This window comes from Aspergillus fischeri, genomic scaffold (genome assembly GCF_000149645.3).
Source record: "Aspergillus fischeri NRRL 181 1099437636266 genomic scaffold, whole genome shotgun sequence".
Taxonomy (NCBI): domain Eukaryota; kingdom Fungi; phylum Ascomycota; class Eurotiomycetes; order Eurotiales; family Aspergillaceae; genus Aspergillus; species Aspergillus fischeri.
Window position 1 is genome coordinate 2,113,622 of NW_001509760.1, and position 18,092 is coordinate 2,131,713.

The 18,092-nt window shown below is 49.3% G+C and overlaps 6 protein-coding genes across 6 annotated transcripts, besides 7 other annotated features; 3 read left to right on the forward strand and 3 right to left on the reverse strand.

The window, feature by feature from the left end:
* The first annotated feature begins 15 nt into the window (after positions 1–15).
* Positions 16–558: a mobile genetic element.
* A 159-nt stretch (positions 559–717) lies between these two features.
* Positions 718–751: a microsatellite.
* A 36-nt stretch (positions 752–787) lies between these two features.
* Positions 788–820: a microsatellite.
* A 207-nt stretch (positions 821–1,027) lies between these two features.
* Positions 1,028–2,512: a mobile genetic element.
* A 97-nt stretch (positions 2,513–2,609) lies between these two features.
* Positions 2,610–2,642: a microsatellite.
* A 1,001-nt stretch (positions 2,643–3,643) lies between these two features.
* Positions 3,644–5,395, forward strand: NFIA_054110 (cytochrome P450; the record flags this gene model as incomplete). Its single annotated transcript, XM_001257961.1, has 3 exons — positions 3,644–3,803; positions 3,870–4,443; positions 4,495–5,395. 3 exons carry the CDS (start codon positions 3,644–3,646, stop codon positions 5,393–5,395), a joined length of 1,635 nt encoding a protein of 544 aa, XP_001257962.1.
* A 17-nt stretch (positions 5,396–5,412) lies between these two features.
* Positions 5,413–5,448: a microsatellite.
* Positions 5,413–5,449: a microsatellite.
* A 604-nt stretch (positions 5,450–6,053) lies between these two features.
* On the reverse strand, positions 6,054–8,000 carry NFIA_054120 (glycerol kinase; the record flags this gene model as incomplete). The annotated part of the gene is made up of 4 exons (XM_001257962.1): positions 6,054–6,548; positions 6,602–6,768; positions 6,822–7,807; positions 7,867–8,000. 4 exons carry the CDS (start codon positions 7,998–8,000, stop codon positions 6,054–6,056), a joined length of 1,782 nt encoding a protein of 593 aa, XP_001257963.1.
* A 2,361-nt stretch (positions 8,001–10,361) lies between these two features.
* Positions 10,362–11,493, forward strand: NFIA_054130 (MIP/aquaporin family protein; the record flags this gene model as incomplete). Its single annotated transcript, XM_001257963.1, has 3 exons — positions 10,362–10,657; positions 10,720–11,266; positions 11,329–11,493. 3 exons carry the CDS (start codon positions 10,362–10,364, stop codon positions 11,491–11,493), a joined length of 1,008 nt encoding a protein of 335 aa, XP_001257964.1.
* Positions 11,494–12,565: 1,072 nt separating this feature from the next.
* Positions 12,566–13,771, forward strand: NFIA_054140 (putative inorganic diphosphatase; the record flags this gene model as incomplete). Its single annotated transcript, XM_001257964.1, has 5 exons — positions 12,566–12,811; positions 12,879–12,998; positions 13,056–13,399; positions 13,468–13,554; positions 13,603–13,771. The coding sequence occupies 5 exons, from the start codon at positions 12,566–12,568 to the stop codon at positions 13,769–13,771; spliced, it is 966 nt and encodes a 321-aa protein (XP_001257965.1).
* A 115-nt stretch (positions 13,772–13,886) lies between these two features.
* On the reverse strand, positions 13,887–14,881 carry NFIA_054150 (phosphoglycerate mutase family protein; the record flags this gene model as incomplete). Its single annotated transcript, XM_001257965.1, has 4 exons — positions 13,887–13,962; positions 14,016–14,258; positions 14,336–14,629; positions 14,706–14,881. The coding sequence occupies 4 exons, from the start codon at positions 14,879–14,881 to the stop codon at positions 13,887–13,889; spliced, it is 789 nt and encodes a 262-aa protein (XP_001257966.1).
* Positions 14,882–15,664: 783 nt separating this feature from the next.
* On the reverse strand, positions 15,665–17,215 carry NFIA_054160 (glycoside hydrolase family 16 protein; the record flags this gene model as incomplete). The annotated part of the gene is made up of 4 exons (XM_001257966.1): positions 15,665–15,814; positions 16,047–16,447; positions 16,506–17,060; positions 17,119–17,215. 4 exons carry the CDS (start codon positions 17,213–17,215, stop codon positions 15,665–15,667), a joined length of 1,203 nt encoding a protein of 400 aa, XP_001257967.1.
* Between the last annotated feature and the right edge of the window lie 877 nt (positions 17,216–18,092).

Consider the following 18,092-nt stretch of genomic DNA (forward strand, 5'->3'; position numbering starts at 1 on the left):
ATGCGACTTGGTTTCAACCATATTGATAAGTTTGACTTCCTCGAGGCCTATCCACAAGCTCGTACGGCAATCTTTTCAGCAGACAATATTAGAAGTGGTTTTTCAGCAACTGGATTAATACCACTAAATCCAGATCGGGTGCTCAGTCAGCTTAATATTCAACTTAAAACCCCTACACCACCAGGCAGCCGATCAACAGATTCTATCCCAAAAACGCCTTACAATCTTGAGCAGTTGAAAAAGCAGGAAAGTACGCTTAAGAAGCTACTTAAAGAGCGTACATACAGCCCTCCTACCCCTACTAAGGCTGTGCTAGATCAGATTATCAAGGGGTGTGAGATGGCAATGAATAATGCTGTCCTTCTTGCAAAGGAAAATCAGGATCTACGTGCTGCACATGAGAAGCAGCTTCAAAATAGGAAGCGATCTAGGAGGCAGATAGAAGCTGCAGAGGGATTCTCTATCCAGGAAGGCCAGGAGTTCATTCAACAGCGGAATCAGGCTGCTGAAGCTATTCCAACTATCCCTCCAGAGCAGGTAGTAGATACAGAACAACGCCCTCAACGGGCACCCCCCCGCTGCAGTGACTGCCATATTCTAGGCCATAGGCGATTGCAATGTCCGCAGCGCAAGAATAGCTAGTTTTAGTAATGCAAAGTTATTTTAGGGGTTGAAAATAGCCTTTGATTTCTACTCCGGCCAAAAAAAGCATGTAAGGTGGCCCGCTCGGTTGTGTGGCCCGCTCGGTTGTGGATTACGTTATGACAAACAATGCTTAACGTAATCGGTAAGCGAGTCGGCCACGTAAGCGAGTCGGCCACCCGGTCAAGGCATATCCTAGAATTCTGATTTACATACAAAAAAGGAAGTTATTCCACGTTAATCTAACCATTAAAACGCGCTGAATTCAGGCAGCTACTCGATTAGGACATCTTGTACGTATATGTCCTAAAACACCACACATACTGCACCGAGGTGGTGCCCGACGGCGTGGTTGATCATCTCCAGGCCCTGTATCACCAGCTGCTTCCTCTAAGGCCTGAACATGGTTGAATGCCTCAAGTGCTTCCTGGATTGTGAAGCCATTCAAACCATTCATTTGGTGTTGGTTACGCTTCTGCTTATTCTTTCGTCTCTCAATGGCCTGGTGAAGTTGAAGGTTTTCATGTTCAAGAAGAATAGCACGGTTCAAGGCTATCTCTGCACCTTTACAGATGTAAGATATTGCTGTCTGTATTGGTGAGGTAGGAGGGTTTGTTTGAAGTAATTGAGAGATCACCGACTCATGCTTTTTGAATTGATTCAAATTTATCGGTGTTTTGGTAATCGTAGATGTAGTGCCTTGACTGCTGGGACGGCTGTCTTCCTTGTAAAAGATGAGGCTATCCAGAACCTGGTTAGGATTAAAAGGGACTAATCCTGAGGCTCTAAAAGCACTCTGTATATTCATCTTCTTAAAGGCTTGGGCGTGGGCTTCTGGGTAGACGTCAAGAAAGTCAACCTTATCAATATGGTGATATCCTGTTCGTACAAGCCGTTCAATGAGGTTACTGTAAGCTCGTTTCAATGGTGAGAAACAGGCCACATCCAAAGGTTGACAGAGATGTGAGGAATTTGCAGGCATGCAAATAGGAATAATATCATTTTGACGACATATATCATCAAATTGAGGTGTTAAATGAGAGTCATGCCCATCAAGAACTAAGAGGCTATATTGGCCAGTTCTTCGGTCCTTAATATAAGGAATAAAGTGTTCTTTGAGCCAGTGTTCACCAATTTCTCGTGTTGTCCATCCATTTAATGATATAGCAATTCTCCATGAAGCTGGAGTATTACCTTCATACCAGGCCTGAATATGAGTCTTTGCTTTCAACACTAAGTATGCTGGTAATGCCCATCCGGAGGCGTTGATACACTCAATTGAAGTTATCCATTCTCGATTTCCCGGTTGTATAAGAAAGGGCCTTCCTTCACAGGATGATCGTGTGATTACCTTCGCGGTAGCCACCAGGCCCATAGCAAAGCCGGTTTCATCAAAATTGTAGATATCTTCATTGGCGATACCATAAGTTGATATAGCGGCTTGCACGCGTTTGAACCAGGCTTGAAGAACTTCAGGATCCTCGCATTTCGCCCGTTTATAATTGATTTGACGACTAAACCGACTTTTCAAGGAATCATGGCGGGAAATGAAGTTATATACCCATTTCTCTCCCACTGAGGAAGTTGTATCTTGACCACGTTGTTGGATCAATATTGTAGCCATTTCACGGACCTGGAAGTGCCTTGGCGGTGCACCACGTTGATCTAATGAGAGAATCCATTTAATAAGTGATTCTTCCTCTATAGGAGTCAACTTATGGGAATTGGCGCGGGTTTCCTTGCGAAATTTGATTCCATTCAAACGATCTTGAAGTGTTGACCGGGGAACTTCAAAGACACGAGCAGCTTCACGAACTGATTTGATTTGGCCATTCTGAATAGCCTTAACTGCTAAGGAGATCCTCCCCTCTCGTTCCACCAAGGATTTTGATGATTTGGGCATTTTTCGTGGTGATATGGATGGCTGAATAGCCTTGGTTTCAAAGGGGTGGTGATTCTTGATGGGGGTGGCCGACTCGCTTACGTGGCCGACTCGCTTACCGAATACGTTACTTATTCCTTTGATGCCTTGTTGCCTTGCTGCTTTATCAGCTGTTACTTCCGAGTACCTGCTCTCAATATGCTCCACTACATAGGTACAACAGGGTATTCTGGGTCGTATATGGTCGAGATATTATCTTTCAAAGGAAATGGGATTCAGTCGAATTCTGCGCGCCTTTCAGGACCGTTACTATCATTCATCAAGCCTCTCTTCCTTGAAAGGATCCGGTAGACCGGTATGCCTCGATGAAGCAACGAGATGACCTTTTATACAAGCGCATAGTGAAGGGCTCCAGGGCTATCTCATTTGAAGCATGATTTATACAAGTCAAGTATTGCTTACGGCCCATTATGATCCAGCGCTCCAGCTAGAGGTGATTCCATTATGGCAGTGACACAAGCGAGATTCCTAATTATGATCACCATTATTAGCATGCATTTCAAAAACCGCCACCAAGGTCTGAAAACTAATTAGGCAATAATCGTTTCCTAAGCAAGGGGGTGTTTGCAAGCATACTGAGGTGCACCTGAAATTGGATAGACGTCAATTTAGGCTCGACTGGCCGTTTGCGGGCTGGTGGGGAGGCAAAGACTAGCAGGTCGTTGACTCATTAGTCTGCTATATCCACATACGGGTGGCCTTCGATCAACGCGCTCTCCAGATTCAATGAGCTTACTTTCCCAACATCGCGTCGCTTGTCTGGTTCTGGATTGTGTTGAGGTTTGTATACACGTCGTGAACTGGCGGTGCATCTCCGAGGGACTGTGTCCCAGCTACCTCTGACTCAGGTGCATCTAGTTTGACGTATGAATATGATCCTGCATGAACCGGTTGCATATATATAGTCTGTCTTCCCTGTTTTTCTCAGCAGGTGACTTGTCTGCATGAAACGGTTGCATATTTCAATATAAACTCTGTGTTCCCTGCTTCCCTCAACGGATGACTTGCGTGATTGTCATGTGCGATATTTGAGAACCTGCAACCCAGCGACTTGGCAAGATGATCGAGGAACTCCTTGCTCGGATACATCCGGGGCGAGCAGCCCTCTATGTCTTGGGGGCTTTGTTCTTTGCTTGCTTGATTCGTACGGCACAGGTGTCGATGGAAATCTCGAAGCTGGGTTACAGAGCCCCGAGAATCCGTTTCTGCCTCCCATGGGGTAGGTTGTCGCAAACAGTCAAGAAGCTTTCCGGGTGACGCGAGCATGGCTGACAGTTGGAAACAGCAATTGATTTCCTTTACGGAGCATCCAAGGCCAATGACGACGGTACAGACCATGTATTTCTGCATCAAGCGATCCTGAACGCGAAAGGAGCAACCCAGCTTGACTGCGTCAAAACCGCCGAGCTTAATGGAGGTATCGCGCGTCGAGTCATTCTGACCAAAGACCCTGAGAACATCAAGGCTATCCTTACGGGACAATTTGCCGATTATGGGAAAGGCGAGGAATTCCATGAACAATGGAAAGACTTTCTAGGTGACAGTATCTTCGCCACGGATGGTGAGCTCTGGTCCCGTTCACGCCATCTCATCCGACCAATGTTTGTCCGGGATCGCATCGTTGACACTGAAATCTTTGAGAAACACGTCCAAAACTTGATTCCTCTGTTGGAAGGGAGCAACTTGCCCAGTGGGAGCAAGGTCGTCGATGTCGGTTCTCTGTTTTTCCGCTTCACCCTGGACGCAGCCACGGATTATCTCCTCGGCCAGGGCACCAACAGTCTGCACAATCCGGAGACCAGATTCGCAGAGGCCTTTGGATATGTGAAGCATCGTCAATCCGAGATCTTTCGTCTAGGGTAAGCTTCTTTGCCTTTCGCGAACGAGTGAAGTGTGGTGACTAACATTAGTAATGGAATTAGCATGTTCAGCTTCATCGTGACGAAGAGGAAATTCCGCCGGGAACTCAAAGTGATGGATGACTTCATCCAACCATATATCAAACGAGCCCTCTCTCTGACACCCTCGGAACTCGACCAGAAGATCTCCAAGCGAGAAACCTTCCTGGACGCCCTAGCCCGCTTCACTCGCGACCCGCGCGTCCTCCGTGACCAGATCGTCGCCGTCCTCCTGGCAGGCCGCGACACCACAGCCGCAGTTCTCTCCTTCTGTATCTTTGAGCTAGCCCGCAACCCCGATGTCGTCGCCAAACTGCGCAAGGAGATCGGCGCCCGACTGGGTCTCGGCCCCTCGGCCCAGAAACCCAGCTACAACGACCTCAAGGAGATGAAGTACCTGAACGCCGTCCTCAACGAAACCATGCGCCTCTACCCCCCCGTTCCGTTCAATGTCCGCTATTCCCTCCGTGACACGACTTTGCCGCGCGGCGGCGGGCCCGACGGCCTCTCGCCAGTCGGCGTCCGCGCCAACACGCGCGTCATCTACTCGACGATGATCATGCAGCGAAGCGCAGAGAACTACGAGTCCCCGGGCTCGCCGAATTACTTTGATCCGGAGAAATGGTTGCCCGACCGGTGGCTGTCCGGGTGGCAGCCCAAACCCTGGCAGTATATCCCCTTCAATGGGGGCCCGAGGATCTGCCTCGGTCAGCAGTTTGCTGCTATCGAGATGGGTTACACCGTTGTGCGTATCCTGCAGGCCTTTGAGAGGATCCAGGCCATGCCGGCCAATGGGAAGGAGCGGGTCGACGACCCGGTGCTGAAGTTTGAGGTTACGCTTAGCCCTGGTTCGGAATTGAATTGTGTTTTCGTGCGAAAGGGCGAGGGTACTTTACCGTTGAGGGAGGATTAAGTTCACTCTCACTCTTGTTTTTTTTTTTTTTTTTTTTTTTTTTTGTTTTTTTTTGGATTTATATCAAGGCATTTGCATGAATTTTATGGACATGGACATAGCACTCACTATATTCTAAGAATACGAATCCCATACATACAGAGCGCAGAAATTGAGCACGAGCTCTGGTACTTCTTTTATTCACAACCAGATAGGTTTCGCTATGCAGCACTAGATTGTATCGTGCATCTAAGCGCAGCTGATACCTTACGAACACCAAAGGGTGCAGCAAAGCCCAAACAATCGGCAGCACAAGATAGCCCGTATCTATGCCCCTCAAAAAGCAAAAGGGCGCAGAGCCAGAGAGGTCATTCGAAACCTGATATCTCACATCAGCAGGGGCGGTGGTTGTGCGACACATAGAAACCACTTTAGGTAAATGTACATGGATGAGTTAGATATACGCTGCACCATCATTTCTACTAGTCAGAAATGGTAGACATGACACCTGTTTGGCTGTGGTTTGAGGGCATTCAACAGGATGCGCATAGCAATAATGGTCCAGTAAGCGTCGCTTCCTCCATAAAAAAAAATCTTCGTTAATTCGTCACGGCTGTAATATGAACATTTACAGGTACAGATCCCAAAGAAAAACACAAGACATAAGAGCATGAGACGCTCAGTAAAAAGAAAGCTTGAGTTTCCGGAGTTTCTTGAGTCGCTGCAGGATCTCGATCTTTCGCAGCTCCAGATAAAGGTCTTCCTCGTCGGCATCATCCAAGTCTCCAGAAATACTTATCAAAGGGAATTTGGGTGTGGTAAGCTCTCCGTTGAACTTTGGAGGCGTAGCATTGATAGCGTTGTGGTTCGATACAACCTCAGGAGCGTTTTTCTTGATCTCCTTCTGAGAAGGTTGCACTGGAGGTGGTGGCTCATCTCCAGACCAGCCTTTGCACATTGCGACGGCCTTTTCCCATCTTGCGAATGACTTAGCGCTTTCTTCGCGACTGATCTTGGGCTCGAAGACGGCTCCTCCGGCACGGTTAATGTCTCGCAGTTCAGCGAAATTTCTCCACACCCCTACCGCCAGACCAGCGGCTATAGCCGCACCAAGTGCAGTGGTTTCCCGCATCTTGGGGCGATACACCGGGATCGAGATGAGATCCGCTTGGATCTGGTGGGATATTAGTTTCGAGAACTGAATGTAAAAGGGCTCATGTTCTGTACCTGCATCGCAAGGTCTGAGTTGCTCATGCCTCCATCAACCGCCAATTCTGACAGCGCATGCCCACTGTCTTTCTCCATTGCGTCCAAGATGGCCTTGGTCTGAAAGCAGGTGGCCTCTAGCGTCGCCCGAGCAATGTGGCCCTTTTGGGTGTACTGTGTGATCCCAACTGTCGGGGAAGTCAGCGCCGATCAAAAGGAGCATTAACCCTAATTGCCTTACACATTGTCCCCTTTGCATCGTCAATCCAGTAAGGCGCATAAAGACCACTGAACGCAGTGACAAACACACAGCCTCCACTGTCTTCTACCGTCTGAGCCAAATCGTTCACTTCCTTGGACTCTTGGAAAAAGTTCAAGTTATTTTGTAGGAATTTGATGCCAGATCCGGCGACTGCAATGCTGCCCTCAAGGGCGTACACCGGCTTGCCATCGAAGTGGTATGCCACAGTAGCAAGAAGTCCATGCTCGGAGATGACTGGCTTTTCTCCAACATTATACAGGAGGAAGCAGCCTGTTCCGTAGGTATTCTTCGCCATTCCTGGCGAAAAGCCCTTTTGCCCTACAAGCGCCGAGGACTGGTCACCAAGACAGCCCATAATCGGAACGCCAGCAAGTGTTCCAGATGCCAGTGCTCCGTAAGCTTTGGCGTCTGAAGACGGCACAATCTTGGGCAGGTGGACTTTTCCTCTGATACCGAAGAAGTCCAGGAGAAAATTGTCGTATTGGAGGGTCTCAAGGTTCATAAACATCGTCCGAGAAGCGTTTGTAGGGTCAGATACAAACACGTTTGCCGATGCGCCGCCATTCAAACGATATACAAGCCACGCATCTACCGTACCGAACGCCAATGTGCCTCGTTCGTACGCATCTTTAACTTTGGGCACATGTTCTATCATCCAGAGGAGCTTCGTGGCGGATGAATAGGTTGTCAGCGGAAGACCGCAAATCGGTTGCAATTGCGACGCCTCGCGCTTTTGCTTCAGCTCGTGAACGATAGCCTGCGGCCGCGTATCTGTCCAGACGATCGCGTTGTAGAGTGGCTCGCCAGTTTCATGGTCCCAAACGACGGTAGTTTCCCGTTGGTTTGTGATGCCGATAGCCTTGACACTGTATCGGGAGTAGCCCTCCGATTCAAACTGTTTGACCGCCTCTTCGATGCACGTTTCAACGGAAGACACCAGCTCAAATGGGTCGTGTTCGTGCCATCTGTTGGAGGGTCAATCAGCATCAATGCCGCTAAGCGAGTTCGTTTAGAGTGGACATACCCGGGATTGGGGTAGATCTGTGTAAACTCGACCTGATGTGAAGCTACAGGCTCACCGTCTCTGTTGAAAATTAGAAATCTGGAGCTGGTTGTACCCTGATCAATCGATCCCACGAAGATCTCTGAGGGCTGCATGATTGTGTGATCTTATGCTCAGGACTCTGGAACAACAGTGGACTCCGTGGGAAGGCTTGGGGCAGACAGCAAAGCGGATGGTGAACCCCACAGAGACACTGAGGAGACATTCGAAAGGAAAGAGTAAAAAAAACCACATTTTGGACATAGCACCCATTCTATCTTAAATAATCCTCGAGCAAGCTATCCCACGCCATTTCTCTGGTCACACAATTTTTCCGTCTGGCATTTGATCTGCGGGGAATCTCCTTGAGATGGGGGCGCATTCGACTGGGTGGTCAAGGTTAGGGAGGGGGGCCGAGATCGAATAACGGAAAAGCATAATAATAATTCATGGGAACTGGGGAAAGGATTCCTCTGTAAGCTGAGAGGTACGAGCCAGCCCAGAGTCCAGATACCGGGGAATCAATAACACGACCGAACCCGAACATTGCTTTAGTGTAGCGGCTGGCCAAGCCCATGCCTAGGGACAAGCGTCTAAAGACATGTCGGTCTCATGTTGTTCTCCAATGAGGAGAGGAGCTGGGAAACGGGCTCGAGAGCCGGCCATCCTGATGGCCATGGGTTTCATCAATTCTGAATGGACGAGAATGAACGGCTTGCAGCAGCTTGTCCTGTCAGGCCGTCCACTTTCGACCTCTCAGGCTCTCTCTCTCGGGTGGTTGCGTATCGACCAACACGGATATTCCCAGGAGGAGTCTATCAGATCCATCAATATTGTATCAATATAACAATTAGATGCAAAGTCGCATTCTGTTGATTCTCCTGTATTGAAAGCCTAGTTTCATCAAACTGGTGAGAAAAGAGAGAAGGCAAGGTGGAGCACGAGACACTACGGAGAACCCCGAGCTAGGATAATTCCACCCGTGCTCTTGGGACTTTCTCATCGACACCTCCTCAGTCTTCCTCCGATTTCATCCACAATTACCGTCATTTCGTTTGCTGAACTTCCGATTCATGCAATGCTACCTACCTGCAGTCATACTATCCTCGACTTGCATGAGAAGCATGTGTTATTCGAACCCAAACAGGCCTGTCTTGGATCGTTGCTATTGCCCAGTCAACTACGGAGTACAGTGGAAGTGATCGGCCCCCACAGTAGCAGCAACTAGCAACCATGCCGGAGGAATTGCGGAGACTGTCAACAGTGGGATAATCGATTAGTCGAATGATGGCCGTTCCCATCCAAAAGTTCCAGAACTTTGTGGAGCACAACTGGAGACATCTCGCAGCGTGGAGAGTCGATCTTGACCGAGCCGCAGGACAGTTTATCAGAACACACAGGGCAGTCTTGAAGTAGGAGAGTCGCACCAACAACAAGCTTTTCTGTGCTCATGGAATTACGGAGGCTGCGAAAAGAAAAACTGACCAGGCTGATACTCAATTATTGCCACTTACCAAGGACATGGGCAATTGTCCCGCCAAGTTCACCAATCTCCACGACAGCCGATAGTCTCAGCCAAAACCCCTCAATCCCTGCCGTCTCGTTGCGACTTGGCCATGCCAGGAGGTAACACAAGGACAAATTTGGAGTCATGTCCTCAAACGTTATGCAGGCGTGGGCCGAAGCCCCTCTTCGGCGTCTCAAGCTGACCAGTGTCTGACCACTTGGTTTTGCCTTAAGACGGAATGGTTCGAGACGTCGAAAAAGGTCGAACAGGCTCATGCTGTGTTCGAGGATGCGACTGACAAGTAGGTCACTCCGACTGGAGCGCACGAATGGCAGTTTTTCGCCTCGGTGGTTCATGGCTGGTCTTCCAGCAGCCCTCTCAACCCCGGCCGAAAGTGAGCAATCAAAACGAGGACCTCATAGTCCTCGAAGGACGACAGCCTTTGCCATGACGTGGCTGTATGATGCCGCTTTGCGCAGCAACGAATCTCTTGGCCATTCTATTTCCAAATCTAATCTTACTCTGGCGCATGGCTGATGGGCTTCTATGGCACAATGCAAGAATATTTCAGCAAAGGCATAACCTTACTGGGGGTGTCACCATGCGTGTCAGGAAAGAGCGAGAGGGTTTTGAATGTGCCACTCAGGCAAAGTGACACCGGGGACTGCATATTTCAGTGCCTTTATGTCTGGGTATAAGGACCATAATCAGAATGTATACCAATGCCTATTGCATACGGCAAGTTCCGCTTGTGAACGGTATTTTCCATCTAGTATCAGGTCTTGGTGCACTGCCATTCACTTCCGTGCTCACCAGTCCCGGCCCTCCCCTCAGACCATTCACTTGTGGTGATATTTATACCTTCCTACTTCAAATCTCGCCTCGATAGCTTCAACATTCACGTCTCTATCTCTCCCATCCCCTACCAATTCGTGCTATAGTCTTCAAAGGCTGTCCTTATCTATTCACTATGACTGTCCTCAAACAAGTCCTCGATAATGCAGAGATACAGGAGAGTGCTTTTGTCACTATGACTGCTAGTAATAAAGGCGGGGCTTCTATGCTGGAGAATGCTTTTGGGTCCCAAGGGGCTCAGGTCATGCTCCCAGAACCAGCTTGGAGCAAGGTCCGGACTTACTGCCGTGATGCATTCTCTGAATTCTTCGGAACTATGATCCTCATCCTCTTTGGAGATGGCGTGGTTGCTCAGGTCACACTTAGCAAAGGAGAAAAGGGTGACTATCAATCAATCTCCTGGGGCTGGGGGTGAGTATCTCTTGGTGTGCTGCTCATTCCTCTGGCAATTTACTGACGGAGTTGCTCTTTAGGATCGGAGTCATGTTGGGTGTCTACGCGAGTGGCATCTCCGGAGCACACATCAACCCTGCAGTGACCTTTGCAAACTGTGTCTTTCGCAAATTCCCATGGCGAAAATTCCCCGTCTATGCCATTGCCCAGATACTGGGAGCGATGTGTGGAGCAGCTATTGTCTATGGGAATTACAGGTCGGCCATCGATCAGTTTGAAGGGGGAGCACACATTCGGACAGTGCCTGGGTATTCTCCTACAGCCACCGCGGGCATCTTCTGTACCTACCCGGCGGAATTCATGACCAGGACGGGACAATTCTTCTCGGAGTTTATCGCCAGCTCCATCCTGATGTTCTTGATATTTGCTCTGAAAGATGACGGAAATATCGGGGCTGGTCCCCTTACCCCCCTTGCGCTCTTCTTTGTGATATTTGGCATTGGCGCTTGTTTTGGGTGGGAGACTGGGTATGCCATCAACCTGGCTCGAGATTTCGGGCCTAGATTGGTTTCCTATATGATCGGATACGGCCCCGAGGTCTGGAGGGCAGGAAACTATTACTTTTGGGTATGCCTGGCTCTATTGAATATGACGGCTGATGATACGAAGGACTAACAACCCTATCGCAGATCCCCATGGTAGCGCCATTCATAGGGTGCACTTTCGGCGGATGGATGTACGATATGTTCCTGTACACGGGGACAGATAGCCCAGTGAACACGCCATATGCCGGACTACGGCGGCTGATCCAGCCAGTGGAGAAAAAGTCGATTGACTCGCAGAGCCAAGTATGAACGGGAAGTAGCATGATGATTAACGAGCTTATGTGACACGTTTTGAGGGAAAAACACGATTGGATGATTCTTGAGGCTAGCTAGCATATATGTTGAAACGATGGTTACGGCCTTGTGTGATACAAAAACGCTTGCATGTACTCCACACTGTCAGTGGAATGGAAATGTCAAATGTCATATTCTTTTCGAAAACACAAGCCTTCTAGCCTCTGGCTCCGTTACATAGAGCGTGGCCATAAGCCATGTAAGACATCGCACAGGAGACCCGGCGTGTAACGGAGTCTATCACAGATGCATGTGAACATACTAGGATCTATCATCAATAATAATACCACTATTATCAAGTCTTTGGTAGAACAACCGCGTCGCGTGATGTATGCATAGTATAGATTCAACCTCGTAGTCAATCCAATCAACCCATGTCAAACTCCCTCCCAATACCACCGTGCCATCCACACCACGTAAGAACTAGCAGTGCCGCGCCTCAGCAACGGGGAATCAATCCCAACCCGGCAACTGTCTACCGCTGCAAGTGTATTTTGTATTTTCCCCAGAAGTACTTCGTAGGTATATTTTCCATTGACGAGCAGCATTACCCGATCCGTCGTCCTGCATGGGCGGTTTAGTCTGGGGTAGGGACTATAAGGACTGGGCATTGGGGTAACTGTAAAGTGGCGATGGAGCCGAGGATATCCGTTTTGTGAGTCGAGGATAGAAGCACGGTTTGCGCCGAGGTAGGTAGGGTCCAGAAATTAGTCGAGGTTTTGGGTTGTCATCTTGCGAGTAGGTTCATTCGGCCGGAGATGAGGTCCGACGGATATCGTATCATCATGAAGCATATCTACACAGTCGACAACATCGTCATCACGGTTCATCAGTTCAAGGTTTTCAATCATAGACGTCACTCTCACGATGATTCTCCTCCGTCGAATCCTTACCAGGAAGGTAGTCTACTTTCATAATCATCAAGCAGTGTATACGGACGGAGTGTCTAGTATAGCACATAACCCTAACCGGTAACCACCATCTCGATATTATCTTACAGACGAACATCCACCGAATACCCTCCAGAATGGCCCCGTATAAAACTGAAGAGGAATCAAACAGACCAACCTACGAAACCAAATCCGACTTCGTGGAAAAATACGTCCTTCGCCCTGTCGGCAAACCCCTGACGAAGGAGTACCGGGTCTACTTCAACCTCAATGACAAGCTCCTCTCCCCTTGGCATGACCTGGCGCTGTACCCAAGCAGCGGCCGCGAGCCGGTGGTGCATATGGTTGTCGAGGTGCCGAGGTGGTGGAGTACGAAGATGGAGGTAAGTCCTCTCTGTGTTCTCTTTGACAACGCATCGAACGATCGATTGATGAAAATAACGACAACAGATCGCAAAAGACGAGTACCTCAATCCCCTCAAGCAGGATATCCAGGATGGCCGGTTAAAGTACGTTCCCAACATCTTTCCGCATAAAGGGTACCCGTTCAACTATGGGATGTTACCTCAGGTACGCTCGTTTCTACGCCTTCAACTGAGAGATTTACAGATTGATAGAATTGAATAGACATACCAAGATCCCAGGGTCCAAGACCCCCTCACTAATCTCCCAGCGGACGGGAACCCGCTCGCTGTCTGTGAACTGGGCGGCGCAATGCCGCGTCCTGCACAGGTCAAACGGGTCAAAGTTCTCGGCTCGCTGGCCGTCATCAATGAGAACAAGACGGACTGGAAGATCTTCGTCGTTGACTTGGAGAACCCCGAGGCGGACAAGCTGAGTGATATCGGGGACGTCGAGTCGCTGATGCCGGGGTATCTGGATACAATCAAGGAATGGTTCCGGGTGTACAAGCTGGCCGAGGGGAAGAAGGAGAACGTTCTTGGTGCGGATGGGGAACTGCAGAATCAGAAGTATGGCATCTCTCTATGATTTGTTGAACGCGCATAGGAAGAGCGTTGACTGATCACGAGCGATGCAGGTATACCCTCTCGCTCATTGAGCGGTGCCATAATTCCTGGAGAGCTGTCAAAGAGTCTGAGACAGGCATGCAAGCAAGGATTTCCATGTGAGTGAGCCCCGTCAGTTAAAGAAACCTCTTTCTGAACATAGTCAGGGCGGACATTGCGCCTCAGAAGCATGGTGCGGTTGATGTCCTTCCACGGACATCAGAAGATCGAGATGTCTGCCGAGACATCGACCCCATAGCAGCTGAGAAGAGCCATTTCCTGTCTCCGAATTGGCCTTCCATGGCTGCTTGCCGCGGTGGTGCTCTGAATGTGTAATAGACTTGTAGAATAGAAATGTGACGATCGCTTTTATAGACCAGAAACCAGAATACTCCAAAGGAACTAAATGGTCAAGTTGATTAAATCTAACGAACCAAGACTGTCATCTTATCTAGCTTACAAACTTAGAAGCCACAGGCCTCCGTCCTAGGATGATAGCCGGCTGCTCCAAGTCCTCATCCTCGAACCTATTGTTATCGTTAGCCCTTGATCCCGCTTGCAGCAGGAGGCAAAGAAATACCCCAGTATACCCACGCCCGCTGTCTCAATCAGAAGCCTCACCCCACACTTCAAAGGCAGGCCGGCCCACCGCATAGCCAACGCAGCTAGCGACTGACCAGATCCAATACAAACGATATCCCGAGGCTCCTCATTGACATGAGGGACAATCCGGCCTCCCGGCCAGGAGGCAGAGGTACTCTTGAGGAGTTCTCTCATCTCCGCGATCAGCTCGTCAATGCGATCGGAGACCTGTTGAGGGTTTCTAAGAGACAAGTCAGCCTTCAGCCAATTTCTTTGCCAATGTATGCAATGTCACAAGCGGAAAGAAGGAAGACATACTCGCCTCCAGGACAACCAGCCTTCCAGATTGACCAAGGACCTTCCTTGTCCAGCCCCTTTTGTCCGCGTTTCTCGCGAATTTGGTCTGTGGTCAGCCCTTCGTATTCGCCGTAGTCCCACTCACCAAGGCTGGGAGTGATCTGGATCGTCGCCTCGGCTATGTCGCCCGTAGTAGGAGGGATCGCGGTCGTTGAGGTCTGCTTGGTGGTTCGGTCATAAAAGTGCTGATGTTGGTGCACTCCCAGACGGAGGATTTCGCACGTCTGACGATCTCGTATTCTTGGAGTGATATATCTAATGTTGAAATTCTCCTTCAGCTTCCAGGTCTCACGTGTAGGATGGCAGTAAATGTGAGCAGCAGAGGCCTTACATGCGTGAAACCCTTTTGGGATCGATCAACTTGCCCCCACCCACATACTGCTCCCTAGTCAGTTCGACTTGTCTCTCCCCTTCTGTGGATAGTTTATGGTCGGTGGTGCTGATATGCTGCATCCCCCGGGTCCCTTCGGTTTCACCATGACGGATCAAGAATATACGAGAACTCATTTTGGATGAAATGCAAGCAGGTAACCTGTCAGCGCGATGTTGTGTAGCTCTGGAGAGAACAGCTCCAAGATATTGTTCGTGTGCTGTCGGACACAACGCCCACCTAGGATTGTCCCTTTTTGACGTGATGTCATTCCCAATAAATAAACATGCTCATACCTACTTCACACCGGAAATTGCGGTCCGTCCACTGTCGGGATATACTCCCATAGGATGAGCGGGCCTGACCTCGACATTAGGCAGGTAAAGGGAATATACCTCCAAGGAAATAATTGTGATTAAGTACCAGTCGACCTTTCGTGCAGAGCAGCAGAGCAGCAGAGAAGCCTGAGATGAGCCTCATGAACCGATTAAGCTGACGTTGTCCGTTCTTGGGAAGTTATTATCGTATCACGAATTAGTATTGGGTGTTGTCTAGTCTATAAACACTTTTCGCCGGAGAATAAACAATACAAGAAGTAACAAACCAGGTGGTGAACTCGATCAGCCTTCCAATCTGGATAGGGGATCGATACGAACACTATCACCCGGTGCGCCAAAACAAACAATGTGACCCATGCTGAGCAACAATTAGAGACAAGAAAGAAACGCTCCCATCCCTGAATGATAGAGGAAAAAGACCAAATTGCAAGGAGAGAAAAACAAAGCCACCGAGTCCGTGTCTATACAACATACAATTCGTCGTCGTGTGTAAGTCATGCATTCATTAATCAATCGTCTCGTGTCCGTAGTCGTCAATCGTGAGTGTGATGGAGTGCATTGCTTCTTCGAAGAAACCTCAGCTCAAAAGACTGCCATGAGGCCGCCAAGGAGCGCACAGAAGACACCCATTCCGACGGGCGCCTCCAGCAGGTCATTGGCTGCGGCAACGGTAGGGGCCACATGTGCAATTGAGGCGGAAAACGAGGGAAGAGTCGAGCCATAAGTGCTAATCTGATAAGTAGTTGTTGAAGCAAGATGTCCGGTCGACTTTGTCACACTTGAACTACTCGGGACCGAAGAGACGGAACTAATTTTAAGCCCGGAGTGGGAAGATGAAGCCAGCGACGAAACCAAGGAAGATGACGTACAGAGGGGCGTAGACTATATTTGTAACGAAAGGAAGGCATCAGCATGTCACGATCGAAAAAGCGGCAGAGGCAAATGAAGGGCAATGCTCACTCACAGAAGCCGCACTGGGCGGCTGGACTTGTCGAGATCCGGAAAAGGTCCAGCCACTGGGCAGAGTCGTATCCTTCGCGACAGAAGACGACAAAGTGGTAGGCTTGGGAACCCAGGGCCAGATACTTGGAGTTACAAAGCTCGACGTCTCACGGTGCGTGCCACTGAAAGGAATAGGAGCACTGTCAATTGTCGCGGTCACAGGAGGGGCAGACTCGACAGTTGAAATGGACTCAGCGTCACTATTACCATTGATTTGACCTCCATCGGAGGTGATGGACCGCCACGAGCCACTCTTGTCGCTATAAGTATACGATTTACCCGTCGAGTAGTCGGTCGCCACGAGCGACTTGAGGTACATGGTATAAGGACCCGCGCTGTAATCGGTTTCGCCACCAGCCCATTCTAAGAGGTGTTAGCATATATCGCCAGTCGATATCATCACCACAGGATGGTCACTCACGAATTGTGCCTGGCGCATTGTTGGGGTCACCACCAGCCCATACACCAACCTTGACCATCATTGGGCTCTGCGGGTAATGATCCCCGGCACTCTCAGCAGTGAGAACCCGGACAGTCTTGCCATCAATTTGCCAAACAATCTGCGTGCTAGTCCAGTCGATTGTGTATGTGTGGAAAGCATCCTGGTTTCCAGCGTTGTCGTGGGCAGCGCCGCGATTGTAGCTCCCAGTGTCTCCTTTTCCGAAGTAGTTGGTTTGAACATACAGATTGTTTGCTCCGAGCCATTCCCAATCAATCTCATCCAGGTCATCAGACTGCAGAACTGCACTACTAACAATGCCCTTGCCTGGTGCGGTCTTGATCACGAACTCGACGTGACCAAACATCATATACCAGTTGGACTGGATCAGCGGGGCATCACCCTGCTTGGCCACCGAGAAAGCAGCACCGTTGTTGCTGTCGTAGGTGGGGCTTCCAACTGGTTTGAAGTCGGGGGAAGTGCCTTTGGTGAAGTCGTAGGTGACTGATCTCCCCAGAGCGGGATTCGGAGGGCAAGCTTTTTGACAAGTCAGAATTATTCGGTGGTACCGTAGTTTTCAGCAGGTACAACTCACTCTTCTGCAATGGGTTGCAATCAGTGTATGTCTGAGCTGTCACGATGGCAGAGGAAGAAAGCAGGCCAATGGCCACACCAACGAGAGGCAATCTCATGGTGAGAGGCTTCAGAGGTAATGTGAGAACTAATGGGATTTTCAAAGAAAAGATTGAAGGTGATCTGATAATACAGCAGAGATGATGAGAATTCAAAAGCTGCTAGATAGTATGTATGTGAAACAAGGTAGTACGAGCAGGAGGATGTATGCAGAAGAGAAAGAAGGGAAGAAAGGAGGAGGACGAAGCAAAATAGTCCTCTTATTGACCAAGGTGATACATTGAGATTTGAGAGGAAAGAACAATTCACTGCCACAGCAGCAGTGACAACCCAAGGACTAGGCAACAGGCTTTTCTTATCACCTTCCCAGCTGTCCTTCAACTGGAAGGAAAGCTTCTGACCGACAGAAATGGGACCACTTTGGAGGAAAGTGAGTAGTCCAGCCTCCTCACTTCCTTTCTTCTGCCGTCATCATCATATTACTCCTTTGGGGCAAGTTAGCGGGCGGCCCAGTGGAGACCTGACAGCCTAAGGCAAGCAGATTAGCACACATCTGCTGCAGATCCACACAAGGTTCCTACCCTTCCATACCTTCTCGAAGCTGTCATTGGCTCGAGCGTTTTAGTTGTGGCGCTTTTTTGGTGGCTGGACTTTTGGCCATTGGCCATTGGTGGCCGCTCCCACACGTGACGGGAACTTTTATGCGGCTAGACTTCAAGATTGAAGGGTTGAAACTTGAGCAAGATCGGCTGAGACATGCCTATATCCACTACCGAAAAAGGTAGTTCTTTGTGCTCCATTGTCTCTACCACTGTATGGGTACAGAAGTATCCGTATTCCATACACAAATATAAATAGTTCATGATCAGTCGACCAAGAACATTGGCCTTTGTATCCGTTTCATCCGAACTGCCCAGGAGACATCGATTCGTGTGC